Source organism: Monodelphis domestica, chromosome 1 (genome assembly GCF_027887165.1).
Source record: "Monodelphis domestica isolate mMonDom1 chromosome 1, mMonDom1.pri, whole genome shotgun sequence".
Taxonomy (NCBI): domain Eukaryota; kingdom Metazoa; phylum Chordata; class Mammalia; order Didelphimorphia; family Didelphidae; genus Monodelphis; species Monodelphis domestica.
In genome coordinates, this window is record NC_077227.1 from 423914798 (window position 1) to 423942075 (window position 27278).

Genomic DNA, 27278 nt, shown 5'->3' on the forward strand with positions numbered 1-27278 from the left:
CAGGACAAGTCACTTAACTCTGTTTACCTCAGTTTTCTCATCTATTAAATAAACTAGAGAAGGAAATGGCAAACCACTCCAATATCTTTGCCAAGAAAACCCCAAACAACAACATTGTATTGATTGGAATTCTATAGTCTTTCAAAGTTATTTATCTTTACAGTGTTGTTATTGAATAAGAAGTAAAAGTTTTAAATCCAATTTAATTATGCACATAGCCAGAAAATGGAATTTACATCCTATGCCCAATGAATTATTCTAAGTAGACAGAGTGCTCCCAAATGGATTGCGAATTTTTTTGAAGCCCAAATATTGGAGTGCTGGATAACATTTTTTTCACTAGCTATGATAATTCATTATTCTAACTACACATTGATAACCCTGGAAGTTTTTTAAAGGTATATATTACTTTTAAGAATTTCTTTATGTGCTTTATAGACATGAATGCAAAATTAATTATAGGAAGGAACTTGAATGTTAACAAAATTTGATTAAAAATCATTAGACATCATGTTGATGTCAGGTTAGTCATTCAGTCAAAATTTTGTTTTTCTTATTGATGGCTTCTTGGGGCATCACATTTTTTTATAGACATTCTATATGAGGATCTTTATGATTTTTGTTTTTCAGGAGTTTATAAAATATTTAATCATTCATGAGTTGAGCTTCCTTCTTGAGTCATGGATGACAAGGCCTCTGTTGGGAAAATCAGTGTCTCCTCAGACTCGGTATCAACTCTTAACAGTGAAGATTTTGTCTTGGTTTCCAGGCAAGGGGATGAAACACCATCTACAAATAATGGTAGTGATGATGAGAAAACAGGACTGAAGGTAAGCATGCTTTCCTCCAAGTGAAACTTATGTTTAGCAGTTTGACTTGAAAACATGGAAACTGATTTCTCATAAAAGTTTCTGTTCCACTTAAGTAGATTTGACAGAATTTGTATTTCATTAAAGACTTCCTTACTGATTTTTTCTGCTTAATTTTGTAGCAGTCATAATTGTTTATCAAAATTATTTGTTGCAAGACAAACATGTTGTTTTAACATTCTTGTAACTCTTCTAATAATTAGCTCATATTTATATGGATTAAATAGTGGTTTCCTTCCAGGAACCATTTATTTACCATTTGTATATATAATTTTGTAGAAATTATTCCTCTTGCTTCCTATTATTACTCCATCTCCACCCATTTTACAAAAGGAAACTGAGGCTCAAGAAGCCAGTAATCTCAGAGAGCCAGCCAGATGATCCATTAAGGAGCCAAAACCTCAATCCAAGTCTTCTACTTTCTACACTCAGCATTCCCTTGGGTCATTTTGCACTGCTGTGCATGAAGAAAATTTGGGAGGGAAATAAGTTATCCTTTCCATGTCTTGAAGGTTAAGGATATGGTGTCCCTTGATCTTGAAAATCCTCTTACCAGAGAAGAAATCTTGGGATTCCTCTTATTTACTTTCAGCCACACAACAACTTCCCTTTCCTCATGCACTATTGCCATCAGAGTTGCTTGAGGTTACAAAAAGTGGCAGTCATTAACCATGTTGTGTTCATGAATAATGTTGGAAGGAGTGTCAGGTGTTACCTAAATCCACTCCTCATGTTGCAGATAAAGAAACTGAGAACAGAGAGGTGAAGTGACTTGCCAGAGTCACACACCTAATGAATCCAGGCAAGATAGATATTGACCCAGTAGCATCGATTACATGTGGAGCTCTTTCCACAGTGCCAGGCTGTGGCTGTCATTGAAATATTTAGAGAAAAACAATCACTATTCTAAGAATCGTTTGCCATCCTAATAACCATCAAAGAAGAGCTTCCCTTCCAAATGTCAACTACTTGTCTTCCTGTTTTTTTTTTTAATTTGAAAGTTCTCTATAATAACTCTTTAAGAAACAGAGTACCTGAATAAGCATAGTACAGTACCTTATTGAGTTGAATTTATTAGATTCAGGTAAATATAGCACTGGGCTTAGAGTCAGGAGGACCTGAGACTAAATCTGATCTCAGATACTTATTAATGGTATGACCGCAGGCAAGATATTTCAACCTATTTGCCTCAGTTTCTCTCACTATCTCACATGGGGGAGATAATAGCATCTACTTTTCAGGATTGTTGTGAAATAATGAGATATGAGATAATATTTGTAAAGCACTTAGCATACGCCCTGACACATAATAAAGTATCATATAAATATTATTATTGTTGTTATTGAGGGTGGAAAATCAATCATAATCATTTAAATTTGTTGATCTTTACTAACTGAAATGTCTTAAAGATAGTAGTCAATAAATATTTATTAAGAACCTATTATGTACTAGGCACTGTCTTAAGTTCTAAAGAAACAAAAACAGGCAAAAGACAGTCCCTACCCTCAAGGAACTTACAAACTAATAAGGAAAGACAATAAACAAATAATGTGTACTCATAAGTTATATACACGATAAATAGAAAACAATTAAGAAAAGGAAGGAGCTAGGATTAAGAGGGGTTAGGGAAGGCTGAAGGTAGAAGATAAGATTTTAACTGGGAGTTAGAGGAAGCAGGTAAGAGTAGATTTAGAAAGAAAGCATTTCAGGCATGGGAGATAGCCAGAAAAAAAACATCCAAAGCCTAGAGATGGAGTATTTTGTTCTAGGAAGGCAAGGAGACCAGTTTAAGAGTATGTAGTGAGGAATAAAATGTAAAAAGACTGAAAAGATAAGAGGGGGCTGTGTTATGAAGGACACCAAACAGAGGAATTTGGTATTTGATGAGAGTCAATTGGGAGACACTAGGGTTTATTGTTACTTCCCTACTCAACTTATTATTGAGTAGGGAAGTAACATAGACATGCCCAGTAGGAAAATAATTTTGGTATCTGAATGGAGGAGAATGGATTTGAGTGGGGAAAGACATAATGAGCATATTCACTAGCAGACTTTGGCAGTATTTTAGCCATGAGATAATAAGGGCCTATATCAGAGTAATGGCAATGTCAGAAGAGAGGAGAGGGCATATTTGAAAGATGTTGCAGAAGTGAAATTGATAGAGCTTTGACTTGGATGTCATATTTGTCAGCCTGAGAGAATGAAAGGGTGATGTTGCCTTCTACAATAATAGGGACAGTAGGAGGAAAAGATAATGACTCAGTTTGGAACTTTTGAGTTTAAGAGGTCTACTTGACATCCAGTTCAAATGTCTAAAGAGTAGTTGGAGTTGCAAGATTGGAGTTCAGGAGAGAAGTTAGGGGGCAGGAGAGTTAGATTTGAGAATCATCAGTATAAAGCTGGTAATTAAAACCTTAGGAGCTGATAAGAGGATGTGATCTGGTTGAGGATCTTGCAAATGAGAAAGAACAGTCAGATAAGAAGAGAATCAAGAGAATGCTGCCCCAAAAACCTAAATAGAAGAGAATATCAAGGAGGAAATGGTGATTAACTTCAGAAAGGTCTCAGAAGATAAGAATTGACTGAGAAAAATCATCACTAGACCTGACAATTAAGAGATCATTCATAACTTAGGAGAAAGTAGTTTCAATGGAATGATTAGGTTTGAAGTCAGATTGTAAGAGGTTAAGAAAAGAGAGAGGAGAGAAAGTCTATTGTATAGGGCCTTTTCAGGGAGTTTAGGTATAAAGAGTAAAAGACATAAAAAATGGAAAGATCAAGTGAGCATTGTCTTTTTTTCCAGGAAGAGAAAGACGTGTTTGTAGGCAGTGGGCAAGGAGCCAGTAGATGGGGAGAAATTGAAAATAAATGCTAGGGGAAAAAAAGAAAAAAAAATGATAGAAAAGGCATGACAGAGGAGGAAATCTGTTGGAGGATTCTGGATGGAATGGGATCACTAGAGTAGGTAGAGAGGTTATTCTTGATAAGGAATAAGGCCACCTTATCATGTGAGACAAGGATAAAGGAGAAAATAGTGGCAGAAGGCAATGTAAGTGATGAGAGGTGAAGAAGAGGGAGCTCACAACAAATGACCTCAGTTTTTTTTCTGAAAATATAAGACAAGACTCTCAGCTAAAAATGTTGGAAGGAGAAGGAGCCATGGAATTTTTGAGAAGGGATGGGAAAATTTGAAAGGGCTACTATGGAGAGCTAAAATAGTGAGTTGATGAAGGAGGCATATAGTGGGATTTCCTAGCCAATATGAGGTCCCCATTGAGATTGTGTAAAATTAATTTGTAGTGGACCCAATCAGAATGTTTATGTGGTTTTCTCCATCTTTTAGCAGCTCATGTGTAGCAGTAAAAAAGGTGAATGTCAGGAGTGCTCAAGGATGGTCAGTAGGGCATAATCAGAAAAACAATAAGGGTCCTAGGAACTCAGAAGAGAACAATGTAAAGTTGAATGGTTCACCAAAGATTCAAGATGGGGAAAAGAGTGCCAAATGTAAGAAAGGTGACCTGGGAAAGAATTGAGGGCTTAAGAGATTAGAGAAGACAATTTGGACAGAGTAGAATTTAATAGAGGAAGAAGGAGAGGTAGAAATTGAATAGATTTTGCTCAGTTAAGGGGATTTTGGAATTGTTGGACATCCCTGTGATAAATTTGTAAGTGAGGACAAGATTAAGGTTATGATCACCTGTGTGTTTGGCTGATTTAGATTAAGAGAAGAAGGTCATGGGAAGTATGTAGATAGAGGGATTAAGGTTAGAGTGTTTTGAGGGAGAATCAGTGTTATATAGATAGGCTGATAGGAATATCATATAAAATCTGTGTATTAGCTATTCAAGGGACTTTAGGGAACTTGTCTTGTTCAACCATGAATCTTGCTGGTCTAAGGAAGATATATTGATGTGTTATAGAAAGTAAATTGATTCTAGAAGTCTCAAAGTTCCAATTTTACTTTTCCAGGATTCTTCATTATGAGAGTAGAATTTCCTGAATAGTAAAAGACTTGAACTATGTAACCTATGTAAGAATTGGAAAATTGGTTGAGCCACAGGTGATCTGAGAGAGTCCATCAATATCTGTCACCAAAGGAATGTTTAATAGTTTGAGGGGCATATTACATGAAGACATTCATTTCTGTTTTCTTGGTTATTATCCAGGATTCAGAATTCTCTAGTGTGAAAGTTCAGGGCCAGGGTTCAAAAGACTTGAATTCATATCCCACCTCTACTAGTTAGGAAATTTCAGGCAAGCCACCGCCCTCTTCATGATCTTTTTTTTTTCCATGTCTAAAATGAGGTGATCATAACTCCATGATTATACTATCTTCTTTGACATTTTGTGTTATGTCACATTTTAGTAGTCACACTCATTCTTGTGGATGTGGAGGAGACTTGAAGTATTATATCTCAAGGCCAAATATTTTTAAATAGGTCTATTTGCCTTTTCTTTAACATGCACAAAATAGATCTTATAAGTTTTAGTCCTTGTAACCCTTTAATCTTTCTGGAAATGCACCAGTACTGTGATACTAGGTGAACTTATGGCTTTTACTTCCTAGGTGGCCAGGATTGTTGTGAAGAAAGTGATAACACTTTTGAGTGTTGCATAAATGTGTGAAATAGATATTATTAACAATTTGTCAAAGCCTCAGTTTCCTTATCTCTAAAATGAGATTAATAAAACATTTACTTCTGATTTCACATGGTTATTATGAGAAAAAAATTTGTTTTTATATTTCAGAGTTATTGTTGTGTTGGTTTGTTTTTAAACCCTGACCTTCCATCTTAGAATCAATATTGTGTATTGATTCTAAGGCAGAAGAGTGGTAAGGGCTAGGCAATGGGGGTCAAGTGACTTGCCTAGGGCCACACAGCTAGGTAGTATCTGAAGCCAGATATGAATCCAGGACCTCTCATCTCCAGGCCTGGCTCTCAATCCACTGAGCTACCTAGCTGCTCCCTGTTTTTATTTTTTAAGAGCCAGAGTCATCATTGCATGGCAGTAATAGTAAGCTGTTCCCCTTCCTGTTTCATAGGATATGATTAAGATTAAATTACTATCTGCATAAGTATTTTGGGGTTAGAGAACATTCTGAAATCTAGAATGGTTCTCTTGGGTTGAATTTCAAATTTAGTTTAATTCATCAGAATTCATTCCTTGGGAGGATAGCCTCTAATTTCTTCTTCAGAATTCTGACTGTTTAGTTTCATAAAGGCTTTCAATTTTAAAAGTTGTTACTACTAAAAATTTTAATAATTTCCTCTTTCATAAGGCATTTTGCCAGCTCATATCATGAATGGAAATATTCCTTCAAATGAAGGTAAAAAAAAACCAAGAATCTAAGAGAATACTGTCTCAGTGATCTCTTTATGGCCAGTGCCCTAAAAATTCAGCTACCAGCTGCTGGTGATTCCTAGGAGACTAAGGTCTGTTAGAGAATATTAATGTCCTCCGCTCAGAACATCCTGAGTTTTCTTTCCTGAGATGTTTAACAAAGGGATTAGTTAGTTGAAAAGGAATTTTCCAAGCTTTATGAAAATAGAGAAACAGAAAATTCATCTACTAAAAATGCCTCAAATCATAATTTCCTAAGCAGTTCCCAGAAGTCTTATATTCTGCCTAAAGTAGCTAGGGGTTCAGTTCTGGCAATAGTTTCCCTCAGAAAATTAAATGTTCTCTTCTACTTTGGACCTGTGAACTTATTAGTGTGGGTACTTCTTCCACTAATTCAGTGTCTCTAAGCTATTTTGTTCAAATAAATCCTCTGAAAAGCATCTTCCCAAAGTTCTGAATGCCTTTTGGCTCCTTTACTTTTTTGGGGTTGATATACAAGGTGTCCATCTATTATCCCCTCACTATCCTGCTTCCTTTACCAGCAGTCTACATGTATATTAGTATGTCATTTGCATTGCTGTCTTATGGATTACTTGCTATTTATGAATATTCTTAGATTGTGGTAGTTCATACCTCACAGCTATTTAACATCACCAGGGAAATATTGCTGTTAAAAAGGCGTTTGAATTGTTTTGGTTTGGTTTGTATTTTGCTGGGTTTGAGGCATCAGCTGTAAGTGATCTAGCTTGTTCTCCTATTCAATTTTATGCCCAGCTCTTTATCCACAATATTTATGTATTCTCCCAGCCTGGTGGGATGATTGTTGGTGGATTAGTTCAGTGCACTGCTGTCTGGATTATAATTTGCAATGTCTACTTTATTTTTCCTCTGTGGGTTACTAGACATTAATAAATCTGAGAAATTATAGCAGTCTTTCAGCATGAAGAGAGATTTACTTTATTCTTTGTAACTACAGATTTTCCCATTGCCTTTCTACTTAATCCCAGAGGGTATTCTAGTTCTCCCATATTTGTGGTTTTCATGAAGAGTATATCAAGTGTTTTAAGGCCATATAAGTCTGTGAAATACTGGGTTATTTAGTTATTTAAATTACTTAATCAGTTTTTGAATATGATCTTTTATTTTCCCTAAAATCATTTATAAAGGCATTTATACTGATAATATTTAAGCATGATGACTTTGGCAGTTCTCCCTATTTTCACAAACTTTTTACCCTAGTAAAATTCAAAGTCATGTGAATACTACCAATACTCTTCCTCAATCAGTAAGCATTTATTAATCACTTACTCTGTGTCAAGCATTGTACTAGGCCCCAGGATACAAGTACAAAAATAAAACAGTCCCTACATGTAATGAGTTTACATTCTGATGAGGAAGACAAGAACATATAAAAATATATATAGCACAAAAGTATATATATATACATACATATGTCTATATTTTATATATGCATATATAAAATATAGGCATATGTATGTACACACACACACACATACAAAGTAGTTTGGGAAGGACAACACTACCAGCATTTGAAGGAATCAGAAAAGGCTTTATGCAAAAGGTAGTGCTAGAGCTGTATCTTAGAGAGTGAAAATCTGGATATAAATAAAGAAGGAATATGTTCCAGACACATGGGATAGCCAGTACAAAGATACAGTGATAGGAGATGGAATGTTAGGAGGAACAGAGGAAAGGCCAGCTGGGTTGGATTGCCAAGGATGGGAAAGGGAGTAATGCCCAATGAAGATGCAAATGTAAGTGGGGGCCAGCTTGTGAAGGACTTTAAAAGCTAAACCAAAAAAAAAAAACTTTATTTGAGAGGCAACACGAGAGCCCTGGATTTGGTTGAATAAGTGATTCTATATGTCAGATCTACGTCTAAGGAAAATAACTTTGGCAAGATTGTGTAAGTTGTACTAGAGTGGGCAGACTTGGAATTGGAAACCATTTAGGAGGATGTTGTGATAATGTAGGTAAGAGGTAATGAGGGCCTGAACTCTGATGGTAAATAGCTTTGTCAGTGGAGAGAAAGATTTATATATCATAGATGTTATAAAGAAGGAAATGGCAGTATTTGGCAACTGAATGATATATAGGGTGAAGGAGTGAAGAAGAATGCCAAGATTATGAGGAACATTGGTAGAAGGGTGGTACTTATAATAGAAATAGAAAAGTTTAGAGGAGACAGTTTAGATGGATTGGGGAATGAACTTGTTTTTAGAAATGTTGACTTTTAGATATTTCTTAAGGATAATAAGCAATTGATGATATAGAACTCAGTCTTATAGGAGTGACTAGGGTTGACTATATCGATCTAGGAGTCATCTGCATGGCGATGACAGTTAACATGGAAACTGATGAGGTTACCAAAAGGTAACGTTTAAGGAGGCAGCTAGGTAGCTTAGTGGATTAAGAGCCTGGCTCATCGATGGGAAGTCCTGGTTTCAAATCTGAGCTTAGATACTAGATTGGTTACCCTAGGCAAGTCAGTTAACCTCCATTACCTAGCCTTTAACCCTCTTTTGTCTTGGAACCAATAGGCAGTATTGACTAAGACAGAAGATACTGGTTTTCGAAAAAGAAAAAGGGGGGGGGCGCTAGATATAGGGATGTAGTGTCATCAAAGGAGAACCAGGTCTCTGTCAAGGTTAAGATGAAAATAGTACCTTAGTTGTGATGGTTTTATCCTATTGCAGACTCATGAAGTAAGGAAATGAATCAATGTTTATCTTTACTTTTTAGTTAAGATACAACTCAGAAACAAAGAAATTTAGTGATTTAACCAAAACCACAGTAATGAGTGAATAGATTTGAAAATGAGAATTAAATCTTCCACTGGCCCTATCTAGTCTTCAAAATAAGTATATGGACTTTCTTTGTCTGTGTAGCGTATTTTAAAAAGTGTATGCTTCATGAAACAGCTAAAAAGCATAGCAAATAGGCTTGGAGTCTGAAAGATCTGGATTCAAATATAACCTCATACACTTCCTAGCTATGTGACCCTGGCCAAACCACTTAACCCCAAATGCCTACTATTGACTGTTCTACTTTGGAATCAAGACAAAAGGTATGCAAGAGTTTTTTAAAAATGATGATACTACCTAAATTCACTTCCAGCATTAGTACTATTCCAATTAAATTATCTAGAGCATATTTTATAGAACCAGATAATAACAAAATTCATTTAAAAGAGCAAAGGGTCTAGAATCTCATTGGAAACAATGAGAAATTTAGTTAAGGTAGCATAGCATTACTAGAATTCAAATTGTTTTACAAAGTAGTAGCCATCAAAATTATTCAGTACTGATTAAACAGAAAAACATATCAATGAAACAGACTAGACAAGCAAGAAACAATCACAAAGAATAGATTATAGATTAGATCAGTGATTTAATAAAACCAAGAACATAATGTACTCATAAGGAATGACTTCTTTTTTGAAAGAACTGGTATTAAACTGGAAAAGAGTTTGGCAGAAGTTAGATTTAGACAAAACAGCTTGCATTATATTCCAGAATAAGACCAAAGTGGATGTGTAACCTCATATAAAAAAATTACAAGGGAACCAGACAAGGTAATTTTCACTATGGCTGACGGAGAATTCTTAACCAAACAAGAATAAGAAGAGATGATCATAAAAGACAAGATAGACAAAAATTTTCATATTAATAAAATCAATGAAGATGGAGTAAGAAGAGAATCTGTAGAGTGAGGGAAATATTTGGATTAAATATCTAAAATCTAGATATCAAAGATACATAGAGAATTGACCTAAATATATAACATAAAGAGGGATTCTTAAATAGATAATTGGTCAAAAATATGAACTACTTTAAAAAGATGCATTATAAGCTATGACCACTTGAAAAATAAGCTTCAAATCACTAATATTAAAAATAATAGAAATTTAAACAATTCTTTTTTTCTACTTAATATCCTGAAAACTGAGAAAGATGACAAAAAACAGGAACAGGCAATGTTCAAAAGGCTGACAAATGTTTTAACTGTGAAGTGGGCCAATTGGATGTTGGACTGGCTATGTAACAATTGATATCTAATTTGGATTTGATTTAAAATTACATGAGAAAAATAACTAAACTTACAATACCCTTTGATTCAGTAATTCTACTGTTGGGCAAATATTCCAAAGAACTTAAAGACATAAGTAAATATCCTATATATGAATAGTATTCATAATAGCACGTTTTGGTGGGCAAAAAACTAGAAATAAGGGTGATGGGACTTTGGGAAATGACTGAGCAAACTGTGTATGAATGTACTGGATTTTTGTTGTATAGTTAAAATTGACAAATGAGAAAATCAGAAAAATTGAGATATTTGTATGAATTGATACAGTGTGAAATAAGTGGCACCTGAAGAAAAACATACACAGTGACTACAAACAATAAAAATTTAAAGATTCCTAAAAGATGTTAAAGGGATTTTCCTAATCTCTCCCTCTGTCTTCTTAAGAGGCAGGGTTTCTAAGTAGATCAGAACTGACAGGAGTCAGAGGTAAAGATTCCATTAGCAAAGAGACCAGTATCTGAGGAGAGGAAGTAGTCTGCCCTCTGACAGGAAGTTAGGGGGAACAGTTGGTCAGTGGACGAGATAAAGGAAGCAGCCACTGGCAGTTGGAGGTCTTTTGCCTCTGGGATCTCTAGAGAGCAGGAGGTCTGCCTTTGAAGCAAGGATCTGCTGGCAGTTGCCTACTAACTGTTGGGCTGCTATAGAAAACTGATTGAAGGAGTGAGTGGTGGCTGTCTATTATTTTAAGGATTAGGTAGTTAATGAATAATTTATAGAGTAGATTAGGCCTGGTGTGCTAGGCAGAAGAACCCATTCTGAGAAGACAGAGATAATTTTAGGAAATTTAGGTAGTAGGAGGAATATTAGGTATATTTATAGGGTGTAAGATATTTAATGATCTCTCTTTTCCTCTTTTCTATCTTTCTACCTGTACTTCTTTCTTAAACAAAGTTTCTATTAAACTGCTCTCCTCACTTTGTCGAACTCCTTAATTTAACCCTTAAAAAAGGAACCAAAAGTATAATTGAAAAAAAAAATCATTGGTGACACACCTCCTCTCTCTTTACAACAGAGTTTAGGAGATCTAATAGGGGAGAAAATTGCATACACTATCATGTTGTCATAGATTTAGAGCTCAGGGAAAAAACTTTAAAGACTATTGAGTTGAATCTCCTCATTTTTCAGAAGAGAAAGAGTCAGTTATAGAGTGGTTAGGCGACTTCCTCAGGGTCATACAGTCAATAATTTACTAAGTCCCTACTGTGTGATAGGCATAGTTCTAAGTACTGAAAATACAAAGAAAGACAAAAAATAATCCTTGCTCTTAGCAAGCTCACACTCTAATTGGATAAATGAAATACAAACAACTATGTTAAAACAGTGAGATTTTAGCTGAGACTTGAAGAAAACCTAAACATAAATGAGTAGGAAGAGCATTCCAGGCATGGGGGACAGCCAGTGAAAATGCAATGACCTCATTCAGGGTAAGAGAATAGATACCAGCTAATAGATTTGTCTCTCCCTACCCAGATCTGGCATTGATTTAGAATAAACAGATGAAGGAGCCTGCTTCCAGGAATGACATTCTGAAGTAATAAACCTTTTCAGGACCCAAGTTGTTTAGTGTGAGAAGAGCAAGGTTAGAAGCAAGCAGCAACTGGGTGATATACCTCAGGAACATGGAACGGTCTCATTTCCAACTTTTAGCTTAGTCTGACATCAATAAGACATAACCCGGGCAGAAATCCCAGATTAATGGGAAGCCCATAGTTCTATCAGTGAACCAGCAGAACTTTCCAGCCAGCTTACAGTGACTGAGTCCAATAGCAGTCTGCCAAAACTTCTATCATTCAAGACTACCATGCTGTTGCTGAGACCTAAACCTAGATCAGGAAATTTCCAAGCTCAGTTGGGGAAACAGTAAACTCCACTTATCAGTATACTTTGGGAATATTAAAAGCTTACAGGCTCCCAAAATGTGCTGGTCCTGCAATCTTAAAGTAACAGAATGCTCATTACCCCCAAAAGGGAACAGCAGGACTAGCCCAGACCTTTCCTCCAGAAAAGTATGCAGAGCCTGGCCCTGATATCAAGTCCAAGTGGGGAAAAAAAAGAGATTATGATGACAGAGATACTCAAGACAGATCCAGAAAATAACGCTTCTAAAATATCTACAAGAAAATCTTCACAGGAAAACACAGTTTAGACACAAATTCAACTAGAATTTGTAGATGACAAGAAGCAAGAGGGTCTTAGCTTTGTTTTTTTTCCCCCCCCCAGGAGTTAAAAATGTCTTATAAATTAAATGAGAGCATTTAAGGGGGAGGGGGGATGGAAAACAGGTAACTATAGAAGAAAGAATCAGAAAAGGAATTAGCTTGGCATAAGAAGTACAAAACCTTGACCAGGCCACAAATCTTCTGAAAATTAGAATAGACCAAATAGAAGCCAATGACATCTTTGAAAAAAAAAAAAGAAATATTAAAACAAACTTAAACGACTGAAAAAAAATTAAAGTATTTCATAACAAAAAAACAACTGATCTGGAAAAAAGGAAAGACCAAGGAAACAAAATTTAAGGATTACTGGGCCATCCCTTAGTATTCATATTTTGAGAAATTATAAAAGAAAACTGCCCAGATCTCTTGGAACCAGAGGGAAGAGTGTATTGGAATCCACCAATCACCTCTTGAAAGAAACCTCAAAATGTAATCTCAGGGATATTATAGCCAAAATCCAAAACTTCCAAGTCAAAGAAAAAATGCTACAAGGAGCCAGAAAGAAAGAATTCAAGTGCTGAAAAGTCACAGTCAGAATCAATTTAGTATTCAGAATTTTAAAGAAGTGTAGAGCTTGGAATACAGTATTCAAGACTGCTTACATATAAGCTTACATCTAAGAACAGCTTACCTAGTAAAAGTATAAACCTATAATAGGGGGGAAATGGATGTTTAATGAATAAAGAGTATCTAAATACTTCTTATGAAAAGATCTGAGCTGTGTATATACGTTGAAATAAAAAGCATTTGGGAGAAACTTAAAGAGATAACATAAATGATACGTGTGTCCCCTCAAACCCTGCTATCATTAGGGGGTCATAAAGGTAGTTTGATTAGATGGAAATGCTGAAAATGGTTCTTTTATGTCTTCTCAATCTTAAAAGGAAAATGGAAAGGGAGAAGAAAAAGAATACATTAGGGGAAGGAATACACTAGGAGAAAGTTAGGGAAAATTATTTCTCTTACTCAGGGTATACAAGTAAAAGTTTATACAAACAATGAGGAAGAAGTGTGAAAGGGTGGAAAACTCTTGAACCTCACTCATCTGAACTGTTCAAAGGAAGAAAAAATACACACAATTGAGTACAGAAATATATCTCATTCAACAGGGAACTATGAAGGAAAGGGGAAAGAAGGGGAATAAAGAAAGGGTAGATTAAGGGAGAGATTAGTCCTAAGCAAAACATAACAATGTACAACAATATTTATTGCAACTTTTTGGGTAACAGATAATTTGAAAATGAGGAGGAAGCTATCATTTGAGAAACATCTAAACAAATTGTGGTATATAAATGTGTTGGAATGCTATTGTGCTGTAAAAAATGATGAAAGAAAGACTTGGAAAATCTTAGCATAATAGCTAGCCATATGGAAATAGGTCTTAATCAATGATACATGTAAAACCCAGTTGAATTACTCGCTGGCTACAGAAGGAGGGAAGAGAAGAATATAAATTATATAATCATGGAAGAATATTCAAAATTAATTAAATAAATAAAATTTTAAATAATAATAACTAGCCATAATCCTAGAGCAGTTATGTCAGAGCTTTTAGAAATAGAGTGCTATGCCCCATCCCCCCTAGAGACCAAATGCCATGCCTTGCCCCTCCACCTTACCTCCTGCCACCCCCCCTTTACCCTAGATAGGGGAAGAAGAAGGAAGTGTTCCCATTGTGCTTCTGGGCAGAAGAATGGGTAATGAATTATGTTCCACACTGTGAGCTATGCTTCCCTCAAACTGAGCTCCTCTCCAACCCAACCACAGAAATCACCTTCGCCACAGACACAGCAGGCTGTGATCTGTGCTATACCCTCCTCATGTAGCATGTGAGCCACCTCCCACCCCACCCCCACCCTCAGCACCTTACTGCACACAGGGGAAGGATGAAGTGCTCCCATTGGCTGCTGGCCAGAGGGTTGGGTGAAGTAAAAAAATATTGTCAGACAGTGGAGAGGGGGAAGGGAACAGCTCCCTGTGAGTACCACGGCCTTCTTAGTAATGAATTCTTTGAGGGAGGATAGCGGCATGCATACCCACAGAGAGAGCTCTGCATGCCATCTTTGGCACCCATGCCATAGGTTCACCACCACTGTCCTAGACAACTATTGATGAAACCTACTGCCAATTTCCTTATTCAGAGGTGAGTATAAAATGAAGTGTTCGTGTGTGTGTGTGTGTGTATGTACACACTTATGTCTCATTTTGTACTCCTTAACCTCTATATACACAAATGGATATGTGAAGAAATATATGTGTGTGTATATGTATATGTCCTTGAAAATCTGTGGTGTCTAATAGGGATTTTATTTTTCTTCCTCTGTTTTTTTGGGGTGTGGGGTGGTATTTAAAATATAGAGAAGGTAAGTTCTTGCTGATTGAAACAGTTGACTTTTTTTTTTAAGTACTAGGCAACAAAATGAATATGGAAGATGAAAAAGAATGAAAATGATACCTAGATTTTGAGCCTGGGTGACTAGGAGGATGCATGTGCCGTCAGTGATGATAAGAAAATTAGAAAGAGGGGAGAATTGGGGGGGGGGTGGAGGGAGAATAATGTTGAGTGTGAAGTATCTAAGGGGCATCGAGTTCAAGTGGTCCAATAGGCAGTTGGAGATATGAGACTGATAAGTAAATCTGAGAAACATCAGCAAAGAGATCATAATTGAATCCATGGCAGCTGATTAGATGAAATAATATATAGGGAAAAGAGATATGGTTACAGGACTGAACATTGGAAAAGTTCCAAGATTAATGGAAATGACCTCGAAGATCTAGCTAAGGGGACTGAGAAGTCAGACAGGTAGGAGGAGAACAGGAGATAGTAGTGTCATGAAAATCTAAAGAGGAGAGAGTATCAAGACAAGGGTGATTTTCCGTGTCGAAGACTGTGAAAACGTTAAGAATGAGTATTAAGATGAGGCCATTAGGTCAAGTGATTAAGAAATCATTGGTAACATTATAAAAACACTTTCACTTACACAGCTACTACATGTCTAAAGTAGAATTTGAAGAGGGTAGAATCTTACCTACCTTCAGAGCTAGTGCTCTATCTCCTATACCACAGAAGCAGTCACTGTATTGGATGTTTAGTCTTATAGAATACTCCCCACCTCCTGGCAAAAGGTGTCTATAAAAAAAAATTTTTAAGTGACATTTTAAAAAAGAAAATGCAACCACATGAACAATGTTGATGTAAGCATTTCTCAAATGGACATGATCTGTATTATCTCAAATGTCCTCCCTTGATGTAGAAAAATCACTGGTCTAGGAATCAAAAAGTGTTTTTAGGACAAACTCTGCTACTATCTGTGTGACTGATCAAATTACCGCCTCAGTTTCTTCCTCTATAAGATGACTATGTTTAACTAGATGATCTCTAGGTTCCTTTTCAACTCAACACTATAGGAATTTAGCATTCAAAAAAAATCTTATTTAGCATCCTTTCCTGTTGAATTTGTTATTATTATTAATAGTCATAATGATAATAAATTTGATATCTAAATTATCAACTCTTTTGTGGGGTTTGTAAAATCTTATTCAGCAGTTGTAGATTCTAGTTTCATTTTTGTTGCCAGGATTAATATTTTGCATTTCTACAAAACACTTTTCTCACCAACTCTGTGACATACATAGTACCAGGCTAACTATCATCTTATTTTGTAAGTAAAGAAACTGAGGCTCACAAAAGAAAAGCAAGCATGCCTCAGATGTCACACAGCTAAATGTAGCCACACCAGAACTCATACCTAAGTTTTCTGCCACATAACTATTTCTTGCATTCTAATAGGAAAGACAACATATATAAGATTATGATCACATAAAGGAATTTTAGAGTTTATGAACAAGAAAGTAGAACACTTGTGGATGTTACAAGGTCACAGGTGTGACTGACCATCTCTGTGTCTAGTTGAGGTGGAAAAGAGGAGTAAGTCATGGAAATTGAGTAGATGGGGGAACTGGGAAATTAGAGTATTTGAAAAGATATTATTATGTATGTTGAATTAATTTAGTATGAAAGCAGGAGCTGGGAAAAAGAGAAAGACTATGAGATAGGCACTGAACTCATTGAGGAAGGAAGGAGAATGTCTCAGGAGCCTATAACGGCCATCAGGATCTAAATTGATCAATAAATTTGGTTATCGTGAACCTCAGAAAGAGAGAGATAGTTTAGTAAAGGAAGGTAAGGGAGGGTCTGGAAGGGACAGTAAAGAACAACTAGTATTCCAGCTCCTTCACCAATACCAAAGAGTTGGTGATAAAAGATTAAAAGTAGGCTCTACTAGAAGGAGTCTTGAGGGAGGCAGTATCATTGAGAGGGGAGCCATGTTTCAACAAGGCCCTAGAAATGGAAAGAATGAGAAAGCGGGTTAAAAGTTTGTCAATTACAGAGCAAGCATTCCAGAGGACATAATAGGGTTGGCAAATCTGAAGTGGAACATTGTTGGAAGGGGAGACAGTTGAGGAATATAGACATAAGGATACATCAAGTTGAGGATGAGGAATGGAATACTACATTTTGTTGTAATTAAAGTTCAAAATGGCAATGCTTGGTGTGTGTTTATGGATGCATAAACCCTTTGCTACAAAGCTTCCCTCTAGTCACTTGTAGTCCATAGAGTGATCTCTTAGGTCCCTTCTAACATTCCATGGGTTTTTTTTTTTTGTAACTCACTGTCAATTTAATTTTTTTTTTACAGTAAAAACTGACCTTTAGTTTAACATTTTGCAAACTTTTCTCATTTTTAAAATTGTTAACACAATTTTTGTTGTTGTTTATTAGTCTTTCTGGGTTTGTCAGAACATCTTTGTATTTTGAAGGTTCAGGATAACTTCTAAATTGTTTCTTCTACTTTAGTTAAAGACGTCTCTTGCATAATACAATATAATAAAAACCATAGGATGGATATTGGATTTATTTCATTGGTATGGGAAGCTTATGGTGAATAACTTACTCAGCCAGTGCAGGTTGACACTTCCTTTGCAATTTATAATCTTAGAGAGTTGCCAAGACCACTTATGTGTCAGAGGCAGGACTTAAAACCCACATTTTCTTGGTTCCAAATTCTTTACTCACTATATCATGGAGCCTGTCATATAAGAAACAAAAGATATCTAGATTCTATCTTCAGTTGTTTCCTTTTTTTTTTTAAACCCTTACCTTCCATCTTAGAATCAATACTGTATATTGGTTCCAAGACAGAAGACTGTTAAGAGCTAGGCAGTGGGGGTTAAGTGACTGCCCAAGGTCACACAGCTAGGAAGCCTCTGAGGTCATATTTGAACCTCTGACCTGTCTATCTCTAGACCTGGCTTTCAATCCACTGAACCATCCAGCTGCCCCAGTTGTTCCTTTTAAGAACTATTTTTCATATTTTTTATTTTAAGATCACCTATCTGCATTTCCCTATATAGCCACCCCCATACCCACACTTCCCCCCAGCTCCTCCCTTCTTGCTATATATATTTATATATATTGTATATATTTATGTGTAGATATAATAAAAGCATTATATCTATGTCTATACTTATCTCTCTATATTCCAAACTGTTTTTCCGAATGGTTGGACCAGTTCACATTACTTCCCCCAATACATTAGAGTATGTTTCCCTACACAACCTCTCCAATATTGTCCCCTTCTTTTGATATCTTTCCCATTTTTCTGTAAATGGGCTTGAAGTTTAGGGTTCTTTTGATTGCATTTCTCTCATTACAATTTGAACCATTCTTTCATATGGTTAGTAGTTTGTGAATTTTCTTTTGAGAACCATATGTTACTATTTTTGACACTTATTTTTTGGAGAGTGGCTTTTGTTCTATATTTTAATTGCCTATATAGTTTGGTGGTGATGGTGGTGGTGTTCATCCTTCATTTTTAAAGAGGACTAGGGTGGTGTTTTGACTTGAATGTGAGTTGGATTTAAGTGAAACTGAGTTGCACGAAGTCAGCATTTCCTGAGTCATCAAAGACCAGTAGCAAGATAAAAGTCAGGATGACTAGCATTGGCTTTGGACACCTTGTCATCTTCCATTCTTGCTTTATTGTTGTAATTATTTGGAAAGCTTCTTTGTTTCCCCATTGCACATATTGTTAAATTTACATTTTAGAGCCTCATTTGCTTTTATTTCTCAGTGTTTATTTTAAGTTTCCTGTACCACCTCAGTGACTCATAAAGTTAAAGGGCATTGTTAGGGCTCATATTCCAAAAATGACATCAAAAGCTCGTGTTTGATAGCTAATTGGTTATAACCAATTTCATTTGTTAATGTGATGCTGAGCAAGTAGCATAGCGTAGTGAAAAGACCACTTAATTTTGAGCTAGAAAAGCTCAATTTGAATCTTGCTCCCATGTTGAATCTTGGCTTTGTCTCTTATTACCTGTGATGGCTTGGATGAGTGACTTCTCTGGGTCTCAGATTCTTCATCCATAAAATGATGATAGATGAAGTGTCTCTTAGTTTTTAAAATCCTAACAGAATGTAGTCATTTTCTTAAGTTTCTTTTTGTAAAAAACAAATCTTAGTATGTAATTACTCTTTCCAGAAATGAATTGACAATAACAATAATAACTGGTTTCTGTAGATCTTTATAGTTACAAAGTACTTTTCTCCTAGAAGCCTTGTGAAATAGATTAACTCAAAGAAGGGAAGTGACTTCTCCAGGACTATAGAGCTAGCAAATGTCAGAGCAGGGATTCAAACCTAGTAGGTCTCTTGACCCCAGTGTCAGCATTTTTGTAACAAAATTTTTGCAACCAAATTTATGGCAATATTGCATTTAAATTGCTTTGATTTGTGTTCTTTATGGTCTGTTGCTATTGTGTTTTTTTAAACTATTTTCTCTAAGGCTGCATCTTTATTGGGAAAAAGATTCAAATGCAAAAATCAAATTTCTTTGCTTCATATTGTGATGAATTTTACATGTTAGATGATCAGCAAATCAACTAGAATTTCTAGTCCTTTTATGAGTCAATTTTTTAATCCAAAGCATTGCTGAATATTGTTTTTTTCCCCTGTGAGAGGGATAGGGAAGATTAGTTATTTATTTTAAAGGAAACTTACATAATCTTTCTGCCTGTATTCTCTCCTATTTCCATTCCATCCTTCATACTTTCCCTGAAAGGATATAAGTTCTTTGAGCTCATGGACTTATGTCAATTTTTAGTTTGTATTCCTAGCACAATGCCTTACAAATAGGAGGTACGAAATAAATTTTTGGTGAATTAAATAATGTTTCTTATATAGAGAAAATAATACCATGGCTATGCAAAAGAGCACTAAATTCGCTTCCATCACTAACTAATTGTATCACTTTGGGCAAGTCTTTGCTTCTTCCTGTGCCTCAAGGGGACCCTCCTGTAAAATGAAATTGAGTCAGACATTATTAAGATCTCTTCCCACTCTGACCTTGGATTTCTTCCAACTCATATTCTCTAATAATTCAAAAGATCATCCCTCAAAATTATTATATAATTACCATGTATTTTATTGTAGTTGTCAGCAACATTTATTAAGTTGGTCCCTTTAAAAAGTTTGTAGTTATGCCTTATTCATTTTTGTGTACACAGTACTAATAGCAGCTTCTGCAAAGAATTCGTGAATATAGAAATTTTAATCCTTTTTTCTCATGGAGTTTACAAAACAGTAACAAATAATTCAAGCTAGTAATCAACTTTTGCTTTTGTAAATAAACAACATATATCTCTAAACACAAAACAAAACCTGTAAACATGTATCAGGATCCAGGTGTGTTACTAGGATTGATAAATTGTTACTGCTTAAGCAATCTAGATATTCAATAGCAAATATAAAACGTTGTTATTGTCAGTTTGTTTATCTGTTTAGAAAGGGAAGCTTTGCAATTGTGTAGTGATTTCTTCTTTTAGACTCCTTTAATGGCAGAATTTGTCTAGGTAAATTACTAATTACTTAGATGTGGATTAATTACTGAAAACATCTGAAATTTTTTCTCATCTTTGCTCACACAATTCTTAATCATCTTTTAAAAATCTGAGACAATGACAATACCTTATGCTCTGAGTTGATAATATCTTCCCAGTTTAAATTTCACATAGCATATCTTCAAATATTTTTAGAACGAATGTCATTATCCAAAATAACCTCACCCCCCCCCAAAAAAAAAACTCTACAGTTGATTTAGTTTAATTTTTGACAGTATATTTTCATTCAACTGAAAAAAACCTTCTTCTGGTGACCAATCATAACATAGACATGATCCAGGGCTTTTGAAAGGTATGCCAGTGGAACAAAAGTCATGACAGGTCCTACCCAGCTGGAAGAACTTTAACTATGGGCCTGATGATAGGTCAGATATCTCTTGCTCAAGGACTAGCTTCACTGAATCTAGACATCTAGATCACCAGGTTGATCAGAAGTTAATTAATTTTTCAATGATCGGTTGATTAATTTTTCAGGAAATTAACTCTAAAAGACAGCCTGCTAACACGTATATGATTTACAATCTCCTTTAGTGACTGTTTGGTTGCAATCTGCATTAGTGAGTGTTTTCATCCTAATGAAATAGTGGATTTTTGAAGTATTGAAATAAGGTACTTGGATATTGTTAGGGCAATATTTAAGAGTTTATTGTCTAGTTTTAAGAGCAGGAATGAAAGAGTTGGTTCTTTTCCTAGACTATATTTAACCCTTTTAACATGAAAGCATTTCACAGAAGTAACTTGGATATACTTCTGTATATATGTCATGACAGTTAACATTTTAGTAACTAGTAAAACTACATAGCTCCTTTAATAATAGTACTGCCAAGCCAAACAATAAGAACAAGAATAGGAATAAACAGTAATTATATCACTCAAAAAGACAAGACATTTGCCTGGCATGTAGTTCAAGGGGAACAATAATCAAGATGTCTTATTGGTACTTCCTGATGAAAATTCAGAGTCTTAGTCCTCCAACCAGTTTACCCATGAATATTCTAGGTTTTACATTTAAACCATTAAAACATACCAATACTGGATTCTGTAACCATTAAAACATGCCAATACTGGATTCCATATTAAACTAGCTTTACCTGTATATTTTTTTATACCTGGACTTCTCAACATTTGTATTTTCTTTCACCTTGGGTGGTCATTATTCCTTTTAGTCTGACTTTATATTCCTTTCTTTCTCCATACATCAACACCACCTATTGCAATCCCATGTTATGCTTTAGGGCACCTTTCTCCGTCAATTATCCCATCTTCTTGCATCTTCTGCCCTTCTCCACCTTCAAATATTTTCAATTTTCCTCTATCATTTAATAAAAAAGAATTACCCATAACCTGCTATCACCTCAAAGTACTATTGTTTCTTTCCTCTTTTCTGTGGAAAAAGGATATTTTACATTCTCTACTTCCCTTACTCCCCTATCATTAAACCCATGTTGAATTTCTTCTCTCTCCCAACGCTACTGAAAGTGTTCTACAATTGATCACTTACAACCTCCCAATAGAAAAAAAACAAATAGCATTTCCTCAATCCTCCCTACAATTTCCAAGTGAATCCTAATTTACTAAATAATCCTCTTAAACATATGTAAAACATAACTGGCCACCCAAAACATGTAAGGACAGGAACTGTTTTGGATTTACATCTCTAGTGCCTAGAACCTTGAACACAGTAGGCACCTAAGAAGTTATGGAATTTTCCCCCTTGCTTCTCACTTCTCTTTTAACTTTAATAAATTTAAGGTAATCTCAGAGGAAATCTATAGCATTAAGAAGTCAAGTTACTGGGGAAAGCCTCTTCTGAAAGGTAGGTTTTAGTAGAGTCTTAAAGGACGCTAGAAAAGCAGAGTTAGAGTTGAGGACAGAGAAGACTCCAAGAATAGGGAACAGCCAGTAAAAATGCAGAGTTAGGAGATGAAATGATTTGTGCAAGGAACAAGGACGCCAGTGTCACTGGGTCAGAGTTCATGGAAGGGAATAAGATTTAAGAAGACTGGAAAGGTAGACAGGGGTTAGATTGTAGAGTTTTTAAGAAACAGAGATTTTTATTTTCTATCCCAGAGTTAAAAATGAGTCACTGGTATTTTTAATAAAAAGAGAGGTAATGTAGCCAGACCTCTACACTTTAGAAAGATCACCTTCCTAGTTAAGTGAATGATGAACTGGAATAAGGACAGAACTGAGGTAGGAAGATCAACCATCAGGCTACTGCAGCAGCTGCAAGGTGAAAAAGGCCTCTCCCAGGGGTGGTGGCAGCATCAGAGCAGAGAAGGGGACATATATACATACAAGATATGTTAAAAAAGAGTCATGTTTGTTTCTTTCCTTGCTTCATAAATCTACCTTCCTACTCCTCTCTCATCCATCTCCTCTCAGTCCACCACTGCTCTGCTTCAAGATGGTTATTACTCTAGTACAGTGGTTCTCAACCTTTCTAATGCCGTGACCCTGCAATACAGTTCCTCATGTTGCAGTGACCCCAAACCAAAAAATTATTTTGGTGGCTACTTCAAAACTGTAATTTTGCTACAGTTATGATTCAGAATGTAAATACCTGTTATGTATTATGTATTCTCATTGCTACAAATTGAGAGGTTGAGAACCGCTGCTCTAGTATCCCTGAACTATCCTGCAAATTCATGCAAGATTAGTTCTTTTAAAGTATAACTTTGATCTTGCCATTCCTTTGTGCTGATTTTTTTCTATAGTTGTAGTATGTTTTAGTTATAAGATCACAGAGTTCAAATATAGGCTTCATTTGTTATTAGTTTGTTATATTGGGCACAAATAAAATTAATAAAACTATGATAAGAGAAGTTATGTGACAGAAAAATCTTTGTTCCAAGTAAGTCTGATGTGAATCTGATATACAAACTATACAGACATTGAAAAGAAATGTATGACAAAAGTCATTCTCCAAAAAATAGGAATATATAGTTTTTAAAAGAACTATTTCAAACTTTTAACCAGCAGCCATAAGATTTTGTTGTGCCTACCTAATGACATTTTTGCATTTCACCTAATATTATACTTTTTTGTGGAACTTAACCTTTTTACTATAAGTTGCATAAGGATAAAGATGAAGGCTTATTCTTATTTTTCTCTCCTATTATATAGAGCATAGTACCTTGCTCATAGTGTTTGTTCCATTAATGTTTGTTGAATTAAAAAGGATGCCCTCTAAATCTCTTTGTTTTTTTGTTGTTTTTTTTCTTTCAACATTGCCTTTTTCTAAATTATTTAAGAATGTGAATCTAAACTTGTTTATTATTATTATAGTCCAGTCACATTTTGTTCTTGTACTTTTTAGCTTTGATCATGATCATTTAATGGTTGGAAATAAGCCATTTTGAAGGCAAGAAAAGAAATGCATTCATTCTGCATTTGATAGGGCTTCTTACTACTTTTAGTATGAATTTGTCAAAACTAGGGGTACCTATTCATATCACAGCAAGTTTCCTCCAAAATACTTGATGATCTTTATTTGATGTAGATATGACAAATTATAAAGTATATTTTATGATCCAGTGGAAGATTTTTTTAAAGTTAAGATCTATAAAAGGCACCAATAGTGTCCCATTATAGGCACCTAGATCTATTTGGTATATAAAAATAATAAAATGTCAGTAGGTGCTAGTTTAGTAAACTGTAAGAATATTCAACCAAGTTGCCTTAGTAGGCTGCCATGTATTCATTCATTTATTTCAGTACCTCAAAAATACATGATTTAAGGGGCAGGTGGGTAGCTCAGTGAATGGAGAGCCAGGCCTAGAGACAGGATGTCCTGGGTTCAAATTTGACCTCAGATACTTCCTAGCTGTGTGACCCTGGGCAAGTCACTTAACTTCCATTGCCTAGCCCTTAACACTCTTCTGCCTTGGAACCAATAACAGTATTGATTCTAAGACAGAAGGTAAGGGTTTAAAAAAAATCCTTCCCTTCTGTCTTAGAATTGATACTATATATTGGTTCCAAGACAGAAGAGCAATAAGGACTAGGTAACTAGAATTCAGTGACTTGCCCAGAATCACACAGCTAGGAAGAGTGTCTGAGGTCAAATTTGAACCCAGGACCTCCTGTCACTAGACCTGGCTCTAGCCACCCAGCTGCCCCCAGGTAAGGATTTTTTTTAAATACTGAGGTTTATTTTATTGGTGTGGTCACTTTTCCCAAAGCGCATTTTGACTTCATTAGACAGTATTAATTATTGTGACCAGAAATATTCTATACTTGACTGTTATACTGTTATACCTCTGGTGATAATGTCACAGTGTCATTTGAGGCCTAGTTATATAGGTCTTCAAATGTCAGAACTTGCTGGACTTGTTTTCAGAGTCTTTCCACATTGGCAGTAGGATCTGTGGTCCTCTGATGAAGGCTGGAGAGTCTAAGGTTACCTCCATACTATGTATGATCCCACTAAACTAGAAAGGTTGTGCATATGAGTGTTGCCAAATACCCAATCAGCATGGTTAAGTAAGAAACGACTTGTCATCAGAAGAATTGGCCAGGGGGCAGCTGGGTGGCTCAGTGGATTGAGAGTCAGACCCAGAGACAGGAGGTCCTAGGATCAAATCTGGCCTCAGACATTTCCCAGTTGTGTGACCCTGGGCAAGTCACTTAACCCCCATTGCCTAGCCCTTACCACTCTTGGGGGCAGCTGGGTAGCTCAGTGGATTGAGAGCTAGCCCTAGAGACTGGAGGTCCTAGTTTCAAATCTGGCCTCAGACACTTCCCAGCTGTGTGACCCTGGGCAAGTCACTTGACCCCCATTGCCTAGCCCTTACCATTCTTCTGCCTTGGAGCCAATACGTAGTATTGACTCCAAGATGGAAGGTAAGGGTTTAAAAAAAAAAAAAATTGGCCAACAGGTCAACACTTTCCCCCTCCCATAAATTTTGGTGGGGAGACAATAGCAACTGATGAAACAAAATAATGAAATCACAAATTTTCAAGTGAAGTATTGGAGGAGAATTGTATGATTTGACAATGCAGCTGCAGTTCCACTTGCTGCATCTTGAGTTCTTTTTTTCTTTTAAATAAACAATGGAAGGTATCTTTATATTATAAAAAAACTAATGATTTATTTAAAGCATTTAATTATTGCTGTCCTTCTGCCCTTGCTGATTGCTTGTTTTTATGACCATTAGATTGTAGGGAATGGAAGTGAACAGCAGCTGCAGAAAGAACTAGAGGATGTACTGATGGACCCACCAATGGAAGATGGGGACAAGGAACATATGGAAAGAACACAAATTGATGGAGAAGGAGACGGACCCCTTGTGAATGAACTTTCCACTTCATCTACTATTAACCCAGTGTCCTTAGCAGGACTCCAGAAACCAGAGATGAGCCTGCCAGTGAAACCTGGACAAGGAGGTTAGGAATATTCCATTGCCTGAGATTCTGTTCTATTATGAAAGAACTTGAAGTCTTCTAATCCAATCCATATAAGGAAACTGAGGCCCAAAGAATTGAAGTTAATTGCCCAAGATCATAAAGAGAGTTAGCAATAGAACCAGAACCCAAGTTCTGAAATTAGAGTTGATGCTCTTTTCATATTTATATCCACTCTGTATTCTGTTCTTTTCAGAACAGATACAAATACAATTCCTCCTTTCTAGAAATTTTTATTCTTAGGGGTTGATGGACATAAATGCACCATCTAAATTTTCTTTTGAATGTATTTCTTATCGAGTTGGTTCAACAAATAAACCTTTATTAAATGCCTCCTCTTTATAAAGCACAGTGCTAGGGACTAAAACTTATGATATCAATAACAAAAAGTTTCTGCCCCTAAGGAATTTAAATTCCTTGGGGATACAAAATATAAATTGATAAATAAGTGTGATATAATTTATTGAGGGCTAAAGTGCCAACAACCAGGTAGATCAAGAATGGTTTCCATTAAGAAGTAACACCTGAGTTGATCCTTGAAGGAAGTAGAGAACAGAACAGAATAGATTCTAGGTGTGAGGAAGAGCTAGTAAGAAAGCATAGAAGTAGGAAATGGAATGTGTAATTTGATGAATAGCAAATAGACCAGATTGGCTAGAACATAGAGTCCATATAGGAGAGTAATACAAATAAGTCCAGGAAGTTAAGTTGAAGCCAGATTGTAAAGAAAACATGAATTTATATTATATCCTAAAAGAAAGAGGAAATCACTGAATGACATGATCTGACCTGTGGCTTAGGTGATTATATTTTGGCAGATGTATAAAACAGTAGTTACCTGATCTTTTCTATTATCACTTATGTTTTCCAAGTAATTCAACGTATCCATGATTTTCTCTGTGTGGACATTGCCTCTAGCAATATAAATTAAATCCCCTCCCTAACTTAGAAGATGTTTTCAAGAGTTGCTATGACTAAAATAAATTCATTAGTAGTGGCCTTCCTTCCTATATCAAGCGTTCAAGAATAGGAGAAATATGAAAAGGTTAGAGGAGTAGAGTGAGAAAACTAATATTTATCAAGTGTGTGTTATCTGAATTATTCCCCTACTATCACATCTACTCCACAAGCACTTTTCATGGGGTTTTTTTTGTTGTTGTCTTCTTATCCTCATTGCTAAGCACAGTGCCTTGACAATTGTAGACATTTAGTAAATACTTGTTGAATTTGGTTGCATTCTTGAAGCCTTATTCAAATTAAATCTCCACAGAGCCTTCCCTGATTTCATCCAATAGTTGTTTTTCTCATTAGATCTAAAATAACACACCATTTTATAACTGTGTTCATGTCTTATCTAAACTCCTTGGCC

General features: G+C 35.7%; 1 protein-coding gene across 6 annotated transcripts in view; it reads left to right on the forward strand.

The window, feature by feature from the left end:
• Positions 1-27278, forward strand: part of RABGAP1 (RAB GTPase activating protein 1) — a 226560-nt gene that overhangs the window by 24879 nt on the left and 174403 nt on the right. For 3 of the 6 annotated variants that reach the window (XM_016430690.2, XM_007474620.2, XM_056812108.1), the window contains 2 exons: positions 631-830; positions 25663-25891. In XM_016430690.2, coding sequence (XP_016286176.2) covers positions 681-830; positions 25663-25891 — 379 coding nt within the window. In that variant the 5' untranslated portion in view covers positions 631-680. Of the gene's footprint in view, positions 1-630; positions 831-14486; positions 14685-15145; positions 15345-16379; positions 16470-25662; positions 25892-27278 lie in introns of those variants that run through there. The other 3 variants (XM_007474621.3, XM_056812109.1, XM_007474622.3) reach the window with 3 other exon arrangements.